Here is a 20,431-nt window from a genome sequence, read left to right as displayed (position 1 = left end):
CTTTTGTTATTTTTTTAAAACTATGGGTGATGAAAGGATGTGCTTGAACTTCAGAAGTTATTTCTAACCAAATGCAGCAACTTTATGTTCAACCAAAAGATGAAATCCAAATCTTTGGGTCCAAAAAAACACACAGTGATATGATGAAGTGCAATTTCCACAACAGGTTCCCTGGTATTATGTCGTGCAAAATGGAAAATCAGGATTTTGCTACATCAGATGTATGGAAAAGCAACATGGCAGACTGTAATATCATAACAATAAGGTAACCAAAAGGAGTAAGGTCTAAGTTTAAGAGCAGTTAATGTATTATCAAAGAACATGAATGTCACCAAATTCAGTTTCTTACAGGCATTTACAGGAAAATAAAGAAATATTATAGAATTAGAAAAACTATACATCAACAAAGACAAACAACCAATGTGCAAAAGAAAAAAAATTGAACTTTAATGAACTACAGCAGCAGAAGACCACAAGCATATACTCAATGGCCACTTCATTAGGTATAAGAGGCTCTGAAGCTAATACAGTGGCCACCAAGGGTAAAACAGGATGAAGTGGAGGTAATGAGATTCTCAATTCAGGGGTTACTAGGGATGAACAATCCCTATGATGTTATCACATCCCATAAACAAATGAATAACATTTATGGGACACTGTATGGATAATGGAGGAGTAACTAGCACAGGACTAGCAAATAATTGCATTTAGGAGGGAAAAAGGGCAGGTGGAGAATAAAAAGTAAACCAAAAGCACATAACTCATTATAAATTGTACATAATCCACATGGATTAGATTAAAATATAAGGCTCATCACCTTAGCGGGGAGATATTACAGAATGGAAGGGGAAAATGAGATATGTTGATTAGGTGAGTAAGAGACATAAAATAAAGCCCCACTACCCGGGACGTGCCCTCTCCTCTTTACTACCATCAGGGAGGAGGTACAGGAGCCTGAACGCACGCACTCAACATTCTAGGAACACCTTCTTTCCCTCCACCATCAGATTTCTGAACCATTTGTGTCACTACCTATTTTGATCTCTTTTTGCATTATTTGTTTATTTCTTTATATTTTTTATTGTAACATAGCATTTGTAGGTACTGCACTGTACAGCTGCCACAAATCAACACATTTCATGTCAGACTGTATGTCAGTGATAATAAACCTGATTCTGAAATCATAGAAATTTTAACCAGCCCCCCCAAAAAACAAGCTTGTGAAAGAAGCTGCTAAAGGAACACACACAAAATGCTGGTGGAACGCAGCAGGCCGGGCAGCATCTATAGGAAGAAGCACTGTCGACGTTTCAGCATTAGACTAATTGCATTATACCTTTTACAAGAGCAATTATCTTTTAAATGTCAGACAGTATAATGTTTTAATAAACTTATGTTTTGACAGTTTATACATCTTGTTTTTTTAATATTTTCTTTGATATTTTTTACTATTTTATTCTTTCCTGTGAGGTTTTCGTATATATATTTATTTTGAAATTGTTAAAACGAATCCTCTTATGTTTTGGATTCTTGATCAAAGTTTTTTCTTTGTTTTGTCTAGGTAGGAACAAAACAACTTTCAAAGTTTTGGAGTTATGCCAGCAGGATTCCTTGGGGAGGGTTACCTTGCCGGCTGTCCTCTAGCCAGCTTTTCTGGCTTTGGGAGGGGGAGTGGGGTGGGGTCTTTCTTTTTCTGGAAGCTAGACTGGGCTAACATCTAAATTTTCTGCTTGAGTACCTCATTTCATGGTCTGTCTTTTAGATTTAATAATTTATGCTCAGACCTTTTAACTCTTCTGTTAATTACAATTTAAAATGGAGCGAAATATTAATTTACTGTTTGAATGTGAAAGGGTTAAATCATCCTGTAAAACAGAGTAAGATTTTTGCGTATATTAAAAAGTTAAGGGCCCCTATTATTTTTCTACAAGAAACACATATACGTAGTTGTGATAATGCATGCCTTTTTAATTGGTAGAGGGGTTTACAATTTCATTTTTCATTCAGAGCAAAATCTCAAGGGGTCTCGATTTTTATAGATAATACAATTTCTTTTGTTCAACATAAAGTTGTCTCTGACCCTAATGGGCAATTTGTCATAGTGTCAAGGAAACTGGATAATAAATTAATTGTATTTGCTAATGTGCACGCTCCCAATGTGGATGACACAGGATTTTTTGAGCATTTCTTTTCATTCCTGCCAGATTTGAGTTTTTATTCTTTCGTAATGGGAGGAGATTTTAATTGTTGTCTAGACCCAGTATTGGATTGTTCTTCTCTTAAATTGGCCACACCTAATAAATCAGCTTTATTTATTCAATCCTTTCTAATGAAGTGTGATATTGCTGATGTCTGGCATTTCTTTCACCCAGCAGAAAGGGAGTATTCATTCTTCACCCATGTTCATCATTACTATACTAGGATTGATTATTTTTTTATTGATAGTCAAATGATTCCATTAGTTCGATCCATTGAATATAAAGAAATAGCTATATCCGGCCACTCTCTTGTATTTCTATCTTTAAATCTTCCTGGTTTCATTCATATGAACAGATCATGGCATTTTAATTTAACTTTATTATCTGACAAGGACTTTCTAAAATTTCTGAAGAATCAAATTACTCTTTTTTTTGGAGAAAATGCATTGGAAGAGACCTCCAGTCTTATCATTTGGGATGCTTTTAAGGCATATATCAGAAGACAAATTATCTCTTCTACTGCCTATATTAAGAAAAAAAGCTAATAAAGAGAGAACTGATTTAGTTAATCAATTAAAACAGTTAGACCAGAAAAATGCTTTGGCACCAGACCCTGAACTATACAAAAGACATATTGAAATTAAAACTAAATATGATCTTCTTTTAACTTACCCAATTGAAAACCAACTTTTAAAAGATAGAAGCCAATTTTATATACATGGAGAGAAAACGGTAAACTATTAGCTAATCAATTGAAGACCTTTATAGCTAAATGGCAAATTAAAGAAATTTGCAAAACCAATGGCGACATGACAACTGACCATTTTGAAATAAATGACATTTTTAGAGAATTTTATCCTAAATTGTATAGTTCTGATTCTATTAAAGATAATACTACATGAACAATTTTTTGATCAGTTAAATAGTCCTGGACTTTCGGTTGATAATCGAAAGCAGTTGGGTCAACCAATTTCTCAGGAGGAAATCACCGAGGCTATACATTCATTGCATTCTGGGAAATCTCCAGGACCTGACAGTTTCTCTGGAGAAATTTATAAGGCCTTCTCCTCATTGCTTATACCTTATTTATGTTCTACCCTTGCTGAGTCTTTCAATGTTGGTAGGTTGCCACAGTCCTTTTATGAAGCTTCAATTTCGCTTATTTTTAAAAAGAACAAAAATCCCACTGAATGCTCTTCATATAGACCAATCTCTTTACTCAACATTGATGCTAAGATCCTATCTAAAGTTCTGGCCCGTAGACTCAAAAATATTATACCTTCTATAATATCTGATGATCAGACAGGATTTATTAAAAATCAATATTCCCATTTTAATATACGGCAACTGTTAAATGTTATGCATTCTCCATCCAAGGAAATATCGGAATGTGTGATTTCTTTAGATGCGTAGAAGGATTTTGATTGAGTCGAATGGAATTACCTATTTAAATCCTTAGAAAAATTTAATTTTGGGCCCAATTTTATTCATTGGATTAAATTACTTTACGTATCTCCCTCTGCTCGGGTCCTTACTAATCGTCAGACTTCTAAACCAATTAAACTTCAACGTGGAACCAGACAAGAATGTCCATTGAGTCCTTTGCTTCTTGATTTGCTGCTAGAACCTTTAGCAATTGCCTTTCGAAAGATATCACCAGTATTTTAAGAAAAGGTACTATTCATAAAGTCATGCTTTATGCTGATGACCTATTGCTTTTTATATCTAATGTTACAACTTCTTTACCCTCTATGTTTCATTTACTGACTAATTTTAGTCAGTTTTCAGGATATAAATTGAATCTACATAAGAGTGAATTGTTTCCTTTAAATAATTTGATACCAACTGATATTAACCTTCCTTTTAAAATTGTAAGAAAACAATTTATATATTTGGGCGTAACAAACACTAAGATTTATTCAAAGAAATTTTTTTAACCTTAATGACTGAAGTGAAAAAGACACTTTCTAATTGGTTGCCTCTCTCTTTATCTTTCATTGGTTGAATTAATTCTATTAAAATGAATGATTTGCCTAAATTTATATACCTCTTTCAAGCCATACCTGTTTTTATTCCTAAGTCTTTTTTCGACTCTCTAGATTCGATTCTTTCTTTTTACACATGGAAGAACAGAAAGTCCTAATTAAATAATTAAAGCCCACCTTCAAAAAAGCAAAAGGAATGGTGGTTTTGCTTTACCCAACTTTAGGTTATATTATTGGGCAATTAACATATGAAATCTTACATTCTGGTTATATTATATTAATTGTGAGGATTGTCCAATATGGGTCTTTTTGGAAGCCAATTCTATTACGAAATTTTCTATTATTTCTCTTCTTGGATGCTCTCTTCCTTTATCTGTAAATAAATTAACTGACAGTTTGGTGGTTAAACACAGTTTGAGGATCTGGCCACAGTTTAGAAAACATTTCGGTTTATTGAGATTTTCTCTTTCCAGTCCTATTTTTTCTGATTTATTTTTAAATCATCTACGACCGATCTGTTTTTTAGAGAATGGGATAGATTAGGCATTAAATGATTTCAGGATCTGTTTGTTGGAGGGAATCTTTCTTCTTTTGAGCAGCTCTCAGTGAAATATAACCTATATAATACCCACTTTTTTCAATATCTACAGATTAGAGATTTTTTAAGATTTAAATTACATAAATTTCCTACTAGCCTGGATAAGAACATAATAGATGTAATTTTTAATTTGAAACCTTTTGAAAATGGCTCAATTTCTTATATTTATGGTCTGTTATCAGGATTGAGAATGGCTCCTTTAGATAAAATTTAAAAAGATTGGGAAAAGGACTTACAGACTTCATTATCTGATGAGACCCAGAGGGTTATTTTCAAAATGGTTAATTCTTCATCATTATGTGCTCGTCATTCCCTCCTACAATTTAAAGTAGTACATAGGGCTCATATGTCTAAAGACAAGCTCTCTCACTATATTGCAGATATATCTCCCTACTGTGACAGATGCAATAATGGAGAGGCTGCATTAATTCATATGTTTTGGTCATGTTCGAGCCTTGAAAAATATTGGAAAGATGTATTCCAAACTTTTTCTGTACTTTTTGAAGTTAGTTTTAAGTCCAATCCTTTAACTGCCTTTTTTGGTATTGTTGAGGAAAGAACTATAATTTTGGACCCTTCTCATTCGCAGTTACTGGCTTTTATTTCTCTTATGGCTAGGAGGGCGATCTTGCTTCAATGGAAGGAGATTGCCCCCCCCCCCCACACATGCTCACTGGTTATGTGAGGTTATGTCACGTTTAAATCTAGAGAAGATTCATTGTTTGATTTCCGATTCTAACCAAGATTTTCAAACGTTATGGGGACCCTTTCTGAACTATTTTTAAAATCTTTGAGTTGTTATTATAATATAAATCTGGGCTATTATTATAAAATACTATATGGTAAAGTACTCTTTTCTTTTTCTCTTGTTTTTCTTTCTCCAACCAGCTTTGTCTTGGTAGGGGGTATAGATTTTTTATAATATAATTAAACATACTAATGTATTCATCAATGTATAGATCATCAATATGGGATACTGTGATTGTATCACTATGATTTATATATAGTGCATTTTGTGCTGTCTTATTTTGATTTATAATAAGTATCCTTATGAACTCTGTATTTGTGTATATGAAATTCAATAAAAATATTGGAAAAAGAAAGAAGGGATCCTGAGCAGGCTGAAAACCAGACTGGAATGTCTAAGAAGAGGAGGAGGGCTGAAGATGGGTGAAGGGGTCATTGGTGCAAGGTGGGAAATCTTTGCCAATGAAGTAGGCTCAGAGACAGAGGCGACGGAAGAAGTGTTCAGCATTGTGGTGGGCATGGAATTCACTGAGGTGCGGGCACTGGGAGACTTGCCAAGGAAAGGGTAGATCAGAGGGGATGGAAACAATGAAGATTATGAGGAGGTATAAAGAAGAATTCTGGCTCAAATCAGGGAAATTAAAATACACTTTATTGGAATACAGTTAATTTTAAACAGGGATTAGGATCCCATTTTTGACATCCAGTTCAACCTTGATTTTTATTACTCCATCATCGATGAGCATTCCTTTAGTTGTCCAAGCTTTGGAACTCACTCACTAAGCCATCTCTTTGCCACCCCTCCATCTTTAAGAAGTTCTTAAAACAAAACTCTGCCAAACTTTTGATCATTTGCTCTAATATCTTCATACTTAGCTTGTAACAAATCTTACTCAAAAACACTCACATTCACAATTTAAGACCTCTTACTGTGTAAAAAATATTATATAAAAACAAGATGTTGGTGCTATAATTGGGAAAGAACTTTCAGAACTATACAGTGCAGAGGTGGATCTAATGTTGAAGTTCATTGAATAACACACATATATGAAAATTATTATCCTTGTCAAACTATTGCAAAGTGCAACTCTACCAAACTACTTTGTTAGTGCTAACATTTTCAGTGCCCAGATATTGAGGTAAATAGGGCTTTGTAAGAAGTCCAGTAAAATGGTGGGGGCATAATGCCCCATTACGCAGAGACAGCAGCAATGTTATTCTCAGCAGGATCCAAAAGGTCATTAACCATCTGCCAAAAGCTCCTAAATAGAAAAACATTTAAAATCAATTATGAACAGATTCTCTACCTCTTCAAGATTGTTTATTGGCATTCATCAGTACACACGTATAAAGGAGATTGAAATAATTGTTACTCTAGGTCTGATTTAGCATTAAAATGAACAATAAGCATAAAGAAGACAATAATGAAACAATAAGTATAAAAGCAACACTATAAAACACAACTGTTTGAGTGTGGCTATATATACATAAGATTAGCTTATATACATAGACTGATTGCATGTACTGAGAATCCCAAAAAGATACTAATTCAGTAAATAGTAATCCTGTATTTCTTTCCAGCTGCTCTGTTGGACTCAACTTAGACACCGACTTGGATAGCAGAGAACAATAGATATCTGCTCATTTTTATTTTCTCCTGAAGAGTCAACTGTAAAATGTGTTAGGTACTCATCACACTCAAATTAAAATCGATAGATTTGTTGTGCGTGCAATTTTCGGGTCACAGAGAGCCATAGAGGGACTCATGATATTGAGTCCCCAGTGCACCATTGAGTCCCACAGGTGCACCAGTGCAAAAGGAATGAAAGATTAGACCACACCAATGTTACAGAAATGATATTTTTTGTTGAAAACTTTCATAACTGTAACTGCTCCTGGCTGCTTAGTATCACCAGTTTATAACTAAATAAATTCAATGTACTGAGACTTGAGGTCAATCTAGGTTACATTTATAATTATTAGTAAGCAGGGATAGGATAGGAACACAAAGCATAAATATATTTTTAAAGTTAGTTCAACAACTTCTAAGCTCACCCAAGTAAAAATTGGAGCATTGTTTGACTCCAATTCATACATTTTTTTAAAAAAAAAACAATGTAATAGGCTTTGGTAAATACTTACTCTCTAACACTTCTGTTCACTTTATGTTCATTAAGAATATTTTCAACATAATTTTCAAAAGCCTAAATTCAGAAAATTGAGAAATGTAATAAAACACATAAAATAAAAAATAAATTACAAATCATATTACTAAATGATATTCTAGAGTTCCCTCAAGACACTCCAAAAACATTTTTCCACCAATAAGTACTTCATAATGTAATCTTTGTTATTAAGTACCTGGTGCAGTGGCCAATTTCACTCAGCAAGTTTTCTCAAACTGCGTTTTGTTAATGGCCAGTTGTCAGAGGTCATGATGTTGTTTCAAAGTGAGGGCATCATGGGAAGTTCCTACATTTCTTTATCCATTGCTTTGATGTTTATGTGAGACAGAAAATGGGGACTTCAGTTTAATATCTCACCCAAAATTTTGCACAACTGCCTCAGTACTGCACTGCATTATGTGCTTGGGATATTGTGCTCCACTTTCTGCAGTGGGATTCAAAATAACTATATAGAAAGAAAGATTCATAGAAAATGTAACAATACTATCTCTGCATTGTGGAACTGAACATTTAAAAAAAACTTAAAAGTGAAGGATATTTGAAGGTTGCAATGTAGTTTTCCCATTAGTGGCACTTGGTAGTCAGAAATACAAAGTTGAAGAATTGGGTGCTGGAAATAGCATTGACCATTCTTCAGTGAGTAAAGTGTATCATTAGGAATAGGGAATAGGGAAAACTGTCTTCAGAAAAGTTTATCAGCTTAAGGAGTTCTTCACTAGCATTGTCAGCACTACATTCTCTGCATGAGCTGTATTCTATTCCACCCATTCCCTGACAACAAAACCCATCAGAGTTCAGTGCCACAAGAAAAACCAAGCAAAAAGAGTCAACGATTCACGCAACTCCCACCAGATTAGTTATACAGCTTATATGCTTAATTTTTCAATTATCATTCAAGCATATTAAGCAAATCTCCTATCCTCCTATCTAAGCTCTTTGAATTACAAATATGATTTTGACTAAAGTCATAAAAAGGTTTCCTAAGATACTCAAATGTTTGTAATAGAAACAAATTTTTAAAAACATTGGTTCTCCCTTCTTCTGTTTTAGAGGGACTTTAAGTATAAAGGGAGTAGTAAGAAGATCTGTAACCCAGCATCAAGGTCTGTTTTATGGCAGGTGTGCAGTTGGGTAGAGAAATTGGTTGGTGCTGATCAAAGACACATGGACATAAGGTAAGCATGTGTGTACTGTAACTTGATTAAACCCAACTTTTCCTAGCTTTAGCAAGCACCTGTCAGTGAGTTTTTAATTACACCAAAGGACAATGATTGCCTGAACCTTTGGAGTATGACTGCTAATTGCGTGACAATCCACGTTGGCTGAAGCTGATGTTGAGAGTGTCCATATGAACTGCATCAAGATGATCAAAACTCTTTATATAGAATCCACACTCTGCTGGGAGAGCACAGTGAGTCAAGCAGTATTTGTAGATGGAAAGGAATTGTCAACATTTTGGGTTGGAATCCTGACTCCACAATCTGTAGTCTCTTGTACCTGAAAGGCCTAGGACATGCAGAGATATTTACTAAAGTGGGGGAGTTTAGGACCAGAGGGCACAGCCTCAGAATAGAAGGACATCCCTTGAGAAAAGAGATAAGGAGGAATTTCTTCAGCCAGAGGGTGGTGAATCTGTGGAATTCATTGCCACAGATGGCTGTGGAGGTCAATTCATTGGATGCATTTAAAGCAGAGGTTGATAGGTTCTTGATTATAAAGGATATTAAAGATTATGGGGAGAAGGCAGGCAAATGGGGTTGAGAGGGATAATAAATCAGCTATGATGGAATAGCAAAGCAGACTCGATGGGCCAAACAGCTTAATTCTGCTCCTATGTCTTATGATCTTATAATCTTTATACTGGAACCCCGAGTCCACCAACAGCTAGAGATCTTAACTTGAGTACTAACATCAGTAAGACAGATTAATAAAATCTTTGAAGGACTGCATAATAGTTATGTTAACCCAAAAGTACATTTAGGGAATTGGGAATTTTGAGAAATACAGTGAATTGAGTAAAACTGTCCTTACTTACTGCTATTTTCCTGTGAAGAAATGCATTGGATTGCTGCAGCTTTGCAACTTCACCCTGTTGTTAGAATAGAAAATCAGCTGCAATGTTATAATTTTTCTCAAAAACAAGCACTAATCTAGTGAATTAACTTTTAGTAAAAGCATAGACCATTATTCTACCTTGCAGGATGTTGTAAATTTAAAATAATCAAGATTAAAGTTTGGTGAATTGTCCTAAAACACTGATTCCTCCTGTAACTCACATTATTTCTTCACAGTTCAACAATGAGGAAGTGTGCACAAGTGTGCGCCTCAAATAGCTTCTAACAACCAAGTCCAGCTCCTGGCCTTCACATGTGGCTTAGCTACTAAGCCCAGCAGATCTGTTTCTACTGGCAAAAGGGACAAAGGCAGATAATGGTGCCTTAAAACCAGTCACCCCAGGCAGATGGGGCTCATTAGCTGTGGTTGGCAGCTCATCTAGAAGGAAAACTCTGATCTCAAACTTCCGCTGCCTTGTGGTTACACCTACTCATGGGGAAGGCTTTGGGAGTAAACCCTGAGGGAAAAATCTGGAGCTGGAGTCCCTAAGGCAGTCTTACATTAAGCTCAATGCTGACTGGGACCTCCTGTGATGCTGCTGGTACCAAACTGTATCAGTGTCTGCCATTCCTTTAGGTTCATCAGTTTCGTGGAGAGGGGGAGCCTGCTACATGGGCAACGGGTTGCTCTCCATATCATACTGACCAGGCTTGCGTACCTAAGCAGCTAGGATGCAACATCCATGGTTCCTCAGTTTTACACAAAGCATTAAGAAATCCATCCAACCCAGAAGGCTTGTGATGGGCATGCAAAGACTCACAGTAAAAGTGAATTAAAAAGCTTAACAGAAGCATATTTGTGAACTTACTTACCACAATATTTAACTGGACATCAGAGTATTGGGAAATAAGGGAGTCAACTTTTGGGAAACTTCAAAAAACTACCAGAACGTTTCTGGCTCAACAGAGAAAGATGCATTGCTGGAAACTGAGGTAGCCCAATGAGATAGCTTGGTTGAAGGAGGGCAGGATTAGCAGCTTAATATTCTGGGTTTCTGTTGTTTTAAAGGTGACAAAGCAGGAGGAATTAAGAAGGAGGCATAGTGATACTAGTCACGAAAATGTCATGGCAGTTCTCAGTCAAGATAGATTGGAACTCTTCTAGTGAGGTGTTATGGTGGAACTGAGGAATAAGAAAGGTATGAGCACATTAATGGGGCTATATTACAGGACACCCAACAATCTGTGGGATTTAGAGGAACAAATTTGGAGAGAGATCGTACACTGTTGCAAGAAACATAAGGTTATTGCAGTAGGTGATTTTAACTTTCCACATTTTGACTGGGACTCCCATACTATAAAAGGACTAGATAGGATAGTTTGTCAAATGTGTTCAGGAAAATTTCCTTATTCAGTACGTAAAAGTCCCAGTGACAGAATGTGCGATATGACCTGCTATTAGCGAATGAGACAGGACAGGTGACAGAAGGTTGTGTAGAGGAACACTTTAATCTAGTGATCATAATGCCATTAGTTTCAAAGTAAATATGGTCTGGTCCACAGGTTGAGATTCTAAATTGGCACAAGGCCAATTTTGATGGTAGCACAAAGGATCTGGCAAGTGTGGATTAGGACAAGCTGATTTCTGGCAAAGGTGTACTTGGTAGGTGGGAGGCTTTAAAATGTGAAATTTTGAGAGTATGAAGCTTTTGGAGTACAAGAAGTGCAAGAGAACACAAGAAAGATATCAGGAGGGCTAAAGGAAGGCATGAGGTTGATCTAACAGACAAGGTGAAGGAGGATCCTAAGGGATTCTACAGATACAGTATATTAAGACCAAAATGATTGCAAGGGACAAAATCGGTCCTCTGGAAGATCAGAATGTGTGAAGTCAAAAAAAATGGGGAGATCATAAATGAATTTTTTGCATTGAAGTTACTCAGGAGACAGACACAGAGTCTATAGAAGTGAGGCAAAGCAGCATCAACTTTATAGACCCTGTAGAAATTACAGAGGAGGAGGTGTTTGCTGTCATGAGGCAAATTAGAGTGGTTAAATCCCCAGGGCCTAACAAGGTGTTCCCTCAGACCCTGTGGGAGGCAAGTGTAGAAAACACAGGGGCCCTAGTAGAGATACTTAAATCTTCTTTAGTGACAGGTGAGGTACTGGAGGACTCAAAGATAGCTAATGTTGTACACTGTTTCAGAAAGACTCTAAAATTAAACTATGAAATTATAGGCCAGAGAGCCTGACAGTGACAGTAGCCAGTCAGCAGTGGGAAAGTTTTGGAAAGTATACAAAGGGACTGGATATTTGAGTATTTGGATAGACATGGACTGATAGGCAGCATGACTTTGTACAAGGACTTCAGGACCTGAGTTATAAGGAAAAATTGAATAGGTTAAGACTTCATTCTCTGGAACGTAGAAGATTGAAGGGAAATTTAATAGAGGTATACAAAATTATGAGGGGTATAAATAGAGTAAATGCAAGCATGCTTTTTCCACTGAGGTTGAGGGTACTACAACTAGAGATCATGGATTAAGGGTAAAAGGTGAAAAGTTTATGGGGAACATGTGGGGAAACTTCTTCACTCAGAGGTTGTGAGAGTGTGGAATGAGCTTCCAATGCAAGTGATGCATATGAGTTCGATTTCAACATTTAAGAGACATTTTGATAGGTACATGGATGATAGGGGTAGGGAGGGCTATGACCCTGTGCAGGTTGATGGAAGTAGACAGTTTAAATGGTTCGGCATGGACTAGATGAACCGAAAGGCTTGATTCTGTGCTGTACTTTTCTATGACTCTAACTGACAATGGGAGAAGACTTGGCAATGAGTAATCACTATATCATAAGGTCTAGATGGGTAACATAGAGGACAAGAAGCAGTTAAAAATCAAACCACTTAATTCCAGGAGAGCTAACTTCAGTAGGTTAAAGTAGGACCTGGTCAAGTTAAAATGGAACAAATGATTGACAAGTAAACTGTAACAAAACAATGTGTTAATTTTAAAAGACAAATTCTAGTTTAAGCCAAGTATGATATCATAAGGGGAAGAATAGGGGAACCAAAGCCAGAGTTTCACAGATGACAAAAAGAGAGTGTAATAAAACAAAGAAATAGAGAATGTATGATTCATGACAACAGTACAAAAGCTGAATATTGTGGCAGGGAGGGGAGCCACAGAGTTTTAGTGAAAAGTTTGTTTTCAGCCTGGTGGAGATTATCCAGAAATGTTCCTCAGTAGCTAAAGCTACTATTTTGTAGATAATTACTATGGATTTGGATATGGGTGTGCAAAGTAAAATGTCAAAATTTACAGATATCAAATTTTGACACAAGAACACAGGAATTGCATGAGTAAGCTAGCAATCCCTTCAAGTTTGCCCCACTGTTCATTGACTGATCAACGCTGGGCTCAACTCCTCTTCTGTGCCATTTCTACAAAACCCTTCATTCCTTGATCTTTCAAATACTTTCAATCTCTCCCTTAATTACATCCAATGATCTGGCCTCCACCACTGTCAGGGGCAGAGAATTCCAGGGATTCATTCTAGTCTGAGAAAAGACACTTCTAAACAATTCAACTTACATGGCCCACCCTTATTCTGTAGCTGTATCCACTTGTTTATGACTTAGCTGCTCTCAAAAACATTTGATCAATCAACCATGTTAGGATCTCAAATTTTGTAATAAGGTCATCCCTCATTCTGAACTCTAAGGAATATAGACCTAAACCATCTAGCCTCATTTAATAGGTCAACTCTTTCATCAGAGGAATTATGCCTGGTCAATCCCCTTTGGACTGTCTCCAATGCTACCTCATCTTTCCTAAGTAAGGAGATCAAAACTGCACTCAGTATTCCATGTGTGACCTCACCAGCATCCTGTACAACACCCTATTCTTAAATCCATCCCTTTGGCACTAGAGGCCAACATTCTACTTGCCTCTTAGGTGTTTGTTGGACCAGCCTAATAGCTTTTTGTAATTCATACACTCAGATACCTAGATCCCTCTGAACTTCACTAATTTGCACACTCTCTCCATTTAGATAATAATCCACCTTTTGATTCCTCGCACCAAAGTGCAGATGACCTCACACTTCCCCATATTAAACTATAAGATTTCACCCAATCAGTTAATCTATATCCCATCAAAGAATTATAACATCCTCATTACAGCATGTACCACCCATTGTCACAGCATTGGCAAACTTGGACACTTTACACTTAATTCCTTCCTCCACAAATTTAATGTAAATGATGAACAACTGAGGGTCAAGAACTAATCCACTTGACACATCCCTGCAGCCTGAAAAAGACCTATTTATTCCAGCTATCAGTTTTCTATGTGACAGTCAATCCTCAATCAATACGAACATACTTCCTCTAATAGAATAAGCTCTTAAGTTTATACGCCAGCCTTGTATATGGCACCTCGCCAAATCTAAATGCATTACGTTAACAAGTTCCCTTTATCACATCCCCAAGTTCAAGCAAATTTGTCGAGTACGATTTCCTTTCATGAAACCTTATTTGATTATATTCAGTTTTTCTAAACAATTGCCTATGTCCTCTTTGATGACACAAGAGGCTGCAGGCACTGCAATCTGGAGTAACAAACAATCCAGCAGATGGAACGGTATCTGATGGGGGAGAAAAGAATTGTCAATATTTCGCATCAGGGCTGAATGCAAGGTTTCAATGCCAAACACTCGCAATTCCTTTCCCTCCATAGATGCTGTTTGACCTGTTGAATTCTTTGAGCAACTTGTTCTTTGCTCTGTTCTGCTTGGATTATTGCCTGCCACACCTTGCCAACAAATGACGTTAAACTAACTGGCCTGTAGTTCCCTGCCTTCTGGTGGACTTATGGTGAGCAGTAAGGAAGATAGTAACTGACTTCAAGATGGATAAGTGCGAAACGGTGCTGTTTGGCATAAAGAACCAGAATAGCCAATATAGCTTCAATGGCCAGCTCTTTAAGAGTCTGCATGAAATAGAGGACCAGGGCTAAAGTATAAAAATGTATAAATCTATGGCAGGACTTGTGGAAAGAGTCATTAATGGAAAAGAGAGCAATGTGTCAGAAATGGTACATGTGAATTTAAAAGCAAGGTGAAAGTTGGTGGCAAAGGTGATAAAATTGATGAGGTACTGGAAATATCAAAGTAATAGTGAAAAAGTTGAGCAGTGGTACCGGAGATGTTTGGAACAAGGACTGTTCCATGTAGCCGTCAAGAAGATAGGCATAATTAGGGTCCATGTGGGTGCTCATGGGTACATCTTTAATTTGTAGAAAGTGAGAGGATTCAAAAGAAAACTTGTTCAGGGTGAGAGCAAGTTCAGCCTAATGGGCAAGAGGGTTGGTGGAGGACATCTGGTTTGAACTTTGTTGTAAAAAGAAGCAGAGGACTTTAAGCCTTTCCTGATTGGGGGTTGGGGGCGAAGGTGCATAAAGACTGAGTATCTACTATGGTTTGGGACCACGGGATCAAAGGTAGGTGGTGTACATGGGAATGGACTGGACAACAGGAGAGAGAAGTCAAGGTATGAAGAGGTAAGCTCAGTCAGCCAACAGCAGGAAGAAACAACAAGCCAACCAGAACAGTCCTTTTTGCAGATCTTTGGTAAGACATGGAAAAGAGAAGTGTGGGTACATAAATCTCCTGATGTAATGAGATCTATGACAGCGTAGGAGATGGTGGTTTGACTTTCACTGGTGGTCATGGTTCCGAGTGGGTATGAGGAGGTATCTGAGAACTGTCCAAACAAGATGACAAAAGTTGGAAAGGAGACAAAAATCATAAGTACCTGAGAGTCTCTGAGAGAGCTCTGCATAGCAATAATGACTGCAGAGGGCACCATGGAATTCTTCAGCTCACTCTCCAACTCCTGAATCTGGGCATTTGTTTGATCAATTCTGTTCTTCAGTAACATAATTTTTTCTGTGTTGGACAGCTGGTGAGCTTTGGTTTTAACGGGTTTCATAATAGGCTGTACATCTGCAAGGAAACAATTCATGACTTCAAGATGGTTCTAAAGCATTCTGAGCCAGTAAGGGGCGTCCCTTTCCAGTTAAATTTGTGCAGAACAAGACCTCATCAAAATTTCTCTTTGCCTTTAACTGATGGGCAAATGTTTGTCAGCTTATTGGCTTAACTTCAAAATTATGTCAAGGAATGTATTTAGTCCATTAAGGAGGGCAGAGTGGACCTTGATTTAGCAACATGACACAACAAAATCATACAGGATGCAAAGTCATTGCAATAGTTTTTTCAGATTAATTCTGCTTGGAAAATAAGTTAGTTTCACGAATGATATCAAAGGACTTCTATTAAGGAAAGGATCAGAGCATATGGAGCAAAAACATTAAATGCAGCATGGTCTCTTTTTGATCCACGTGGAGAAATAAATAAAGATTACTTTTCAGTCCCGTGACCATCCATGAGAAATTCAGGCTCGTTGCATCTTCCCCAGAAGCTGCCTGACTTGGTGAGTCTTTTCTGCATTTTCTTATTTTTAACTCATTTTCCAGCATACACATTCTTTGGCTTCTTATTCCCATCCCTACTTGCTGCAATTTTAAAAGAGATTCGCTTGATTTGTCATATGTACATCAAAAGAATCAAAACACAGAGTGAAATGCATTGTTTGTGACAAATAAAATCAGCGAGGGTTGTGCGGAGGGGGGGCTGCCAATGCTTCTGATGCAAATATACCATGACTGCAACTTACTAGCCGTAACTCTAACCTACATCATTGGATTATGGAAGTAAACCAGGGCACCCTGAGAAAACCATGTAGTCACAGGGAGAATGCTCAACACTTAACATAAGCAGTTACTGTTTACAAATTGTAAGATGATGCAGTGCCACACATCATGATGGTAGGCTTCTACTTTCTTTGAATGATCCACTGAGGACCTGTTGTAAAGCTTAAAACCATTACAAGGCCAGTCCTTTGCTCCTTCATTCATCACCACTAATGGTGCCGATACATGGTGAATCTTCAAATATTCCCATTCCGGACTACTGCAGCTGAGATTCACAATCACAACCATGGGTACTTCAGTAAGCAACATCATTTAAAAATTAAATTTTAAAAATTAGTTTAAAAAAATCTATTGATACTCAAAATTGACAGACTCAGGTCATAAGCAAACAGAAGTGGGGAAGGCATGCTGGTCTGACAGGTACATTAGACCCCACTCCTGACTACCCTGCTTGTGAATGTAATTCTGAAAAATTAAACTGAAGACCTCAGAGCAAGATTGCAGTACCAGTGGGGCATCAGGGACTGCTGTGCACTTAGCTTCACAGCAACATGGCTCATTTCCGCCATTCTGAATATAGCACTGCAGCCTGATGGCCTCACCATTCTCCATAAAGACAGGTCAGTGAGTCATTTAAAGGCAGAGGAGGGGAAGTATACTTCATGATTAACTCATCATGATCCACAGACGTGACAGTTCTGTTTCATCAAGACCTGGAACATCTAGTGGTCAAATGTCATCCATTTTATCTGCTGAGACAGTTTTCTGCCATCATGCTGGTAGCAGCGTGCATCCTACCTCAGGCCAACATCAGGCAGGTACAGGAGGAGCTGAGCACTGTAATCAAGTTACGAAATAGTGATACCTTCCCTATCACTGAGGGGATTTCAATCGGGCCAGCTTAAAGAAGTCTTTAAACAGCTGCCACAACATATCATCTACAGAACCGGGGTGCCAACACACTTGGTCACTGTTATACCACCATCAGGAGCTATGTCATCTCATGCCCACACTTTGGAAAGATTGATCACCCAGATGTACTTCTACTCCCAGCGTATAGGCAGAAACTAAAGATCACAGCACCAGTGGTAAGGACCAAGAAACTATGGTCAATGGAAGCGGAGAAGCACTTAGAGTCAGTGGACTGGATGATATTTTGAATATGTCAGTTGTCACTGACTTCATCAAGACCCTTGTGGATGAGTGCGTGCCTTTGAGAACATACCAGGTGTACCCAAACCAAATTACAGCTCAGCGTTCAACACTATCATACCCTCAGTACTAACTAACAAGCTGCAAAACCTGGGTCTCTATATCTACCTCTGCAACCAGATCCTTGACTTCCTCTTTGGGACACCACAGTTTGTGCAGTTCAGAAATAACATCGCCGCTTAGCTGACAGTTATCACTGGTGGTACCTCAGGGATCCATGCTCAGCCACTGCTCTACTCTCTCTACACCCACAACACTGTGGCTAGGCATGGCTCAAATGCAACCTATACATTTGCCGATGACACAATTATTGCTGGCAGAATTTCAGATGGTGAAATTCAGGAGATCAGCTGGTTGAGTGGTGTTAAAAAAACCTTTCACTCAATGTCAGCTAAGACCAAGGCATTGATTCTGAACTTCTGGAAGGGGAAGTTGAGAAAACACACACCAGTCCTCATCGAAGGAATAGCAGTGGAAAGGGTAAGCAGTTTCAAGTTCCTGGGTGTCAACATCTCTGAAGATCTATCCCAGATGCAATATATTGTTACAATTACAAAGAAGGTACTAAAACAGCTATATTTTATTTGGAGCATGACGAGACCTGGTATATCACCAGTCTTTCGCAAATTCCTACAGATGTTCCGTAGAGAACTTCCTTACTGGTTGCATCACCAGTATAAAGGGGCCACATCACAGGACTGGAAAAAGCTGCAGAAGGTTGTAAACTCAGCCAACTCCATCAGGCAACAGCCTCCCCAGCATTAAGGACACCTTCAAAAGGCAATGCCTCAAAAAGGCAGCATCCTTCATCACCCCATCACCCAGGACATTCCCTCTTCACGTTACTATAGTACCATCAAGGAGGAGGTATAAGATCCTAAAGAGACACATGCAAAATTTTAGGAACAGCTTCTCCCCACTGTCATCAGATTTCTGAATGGACAATGAACTCATGTACACTACTACAAATGTTTTTCCCACAGTTGTTTCCTTTTCTTTAGTATAAGTATTTAGTTGGATACCTGCAGGCTTCATATCAGTTTCTTTGAAATGCCGTTCAAACTCATTTTGTGGAATGACTGAAATAGCCGAGTCAGTGTCCAATTCTATTTTAATTAACTTGCCGTTCACTTCTGGTGTAACTATGCTACCATACTTCCCTTACGCTAACATGCCACACCAGCTACGCTACTGTGCCGACGTGGAGAATGCCTCCCCAGTAAGATAGTAAGAGACTGATTTATCTTTGTTGAAATATATTCCCTTTATTATTTCCACCCTGAAGGTCATCACTCATTTCTTGAGATCAGGTCTCTGGACACCAGCAAGTGACAGGAAATTTTATATTTTAAATTTTCTTATAACTGATGTCAGGACCACCACAACATCCTCAGGTCTAGTAGGATGATGGATTTTCTCTGCCAGACAAGGGTTTATGATTGGTAGACATAAAATGCTGCAGGAATTCAACAGTATCTATGGAAAGGAATGAAGAGTCAACGTTTCAGGTCAGTTTCATGATTTCAACCTTAGGTCCCACATACAGCAATTCCCATTCCTCTCGCTAGTTTTATCAGAATCAGGTGCTTATCTATGCAAACTTCACACTAATTACAAAAGACTGTAATCCTTCAACAGAAATTAAAATCGGGGAACTGTGCAACTGACAGTTAATTAAAGATAAAATTATTCTCTTTGAATAGGTACTGTATCAATATTATTTACTACTAACTTCAAAAATTCAGAAGATTCTTTGGACCTGCTGGTTCAATTTTTTAATCGTCAATATAAAAATTAGGAACTGGATTTTAGAATTTCAAACTGAAGTCTATAAGCCTAAAATGAAAAAGTAGTGCAAAGATATGTACCATGGTTCTGCTTACATTTCAGAGTTATAATGTTTACTATTCTGTAGTAAGGTTTTTTAAAAACTTGATAATATCAACATCAGAGTCCGGTATATTTGAATCAAGTATATTATCACTGACATATGGGATGAAATTCCTTGTTCTGCGGCTTCCAATTTATTATGTTACAAAAATAAATAATTATTGCAAAGCTATAAAAACTTACATATGAATTTCACAACATACGGCGGTGATATCAAACCTGATTCTGACACAAGCAAGATCCCAGGAGTGAAAGGGTTAATGTACAAGGACTGTTTGATGGTTCTGGTACTGTACTTGCTGGAGTTTAGAAGATTGAGGGGGATCACAATGAAATCTGAATATTGAAAGACCAGAATAGAATAGAATGGATGTGGAAAAGTTGTTTCCAGCAGTGGGAGAGGCTAAGCCCAGAGGGCACAACCACTGAATAAAAAGGCATCCCTTATCAACAGAAATAATGAGGAATTTCTTTTTTTTTATTATTTATTTTTAAAAAATTTTTTTAATTAGTTTTTCAAAAAATTTTACAAAATTAAAAACCCCAAATCCCAATGAGGAGCATTAATACAGTGCGAGATTAAGCATACAATAACAATATGCTGCAAAGGAAGAAAATTTAACAAAAAAAGCACCTAAATTAAAGACAAGTGAGCTTAGCGTCCTCCCCAAGCCCCACAACACAAGAAAAAAACAACAACAACTCCAGACCAACCACCACACAGTATAAAGAGTATAAGTCTGGACAGTCAAACTCCCAGACTGTGAATACACTTAGCAACA

General features: G+C 37.5%; 1 protein-coding gene across 3 annotated transcripts in view; it reads right to left on the bottom strand.

Annotated features, from left to right (window-relative positions):
• Positions 1 to 6,158: 6,158 nt before the first annotated feature.
• LOC140730737 (uncharacterized protein C6orf118-like) overlaps positions 6,159 to 20,431 on the bottom strand; it is a 52,306-nt gene continuing 38,033 nt past the window's right edge. For all 3 annotated transcript variants that reach the window (XM_073051561.1, XM_073051562.1, XM_073051563.1), the window contains exons 7-10: positions 15,587 to 15,777; positions 9,750 to 9,803; positions 7,671 to 7,732; positions 6,159 to 6,790 (exon numbers count right to left, since the gene is read on the bottom strand). In XM_073051561.1, coding sequence (XP_072907662.1) covers positions 6,721 to 6,790; positions 7,671 to 7,732; positions 9,750 to 9,803; positions 15,587 to 15,777 — 377 coding nt within the window. In that variant the 3' untranslated portion in view covers positions 6,159 to 6,720. The remainder of the gene's footprint in view (positions 6,791 to 7,670; positions 7,733 to 9,749; positions 9,804 to 15,586; positions 15,778 to 20,431) is intronic.

Source organism: Hemitrygon akajei, chromosome 7 (genome assembly GCF_048418815.1).
Source record: "Hemitrygon akajei chromosome 7, sHemAka1.3, whole genome shotgun sequence".
Taxonomy (NCBI): Eukaryota; Metazoa; Chordata; class Chondrichthyes; order Myliobatiformes; family Dasyatidae; genus Hemitrygon; species Hemitrygon akajei.
Note: the sequence above shows the minus strand (reverse complement) of the source record. Positions and strands in the feature narration are given on the sequence as shown.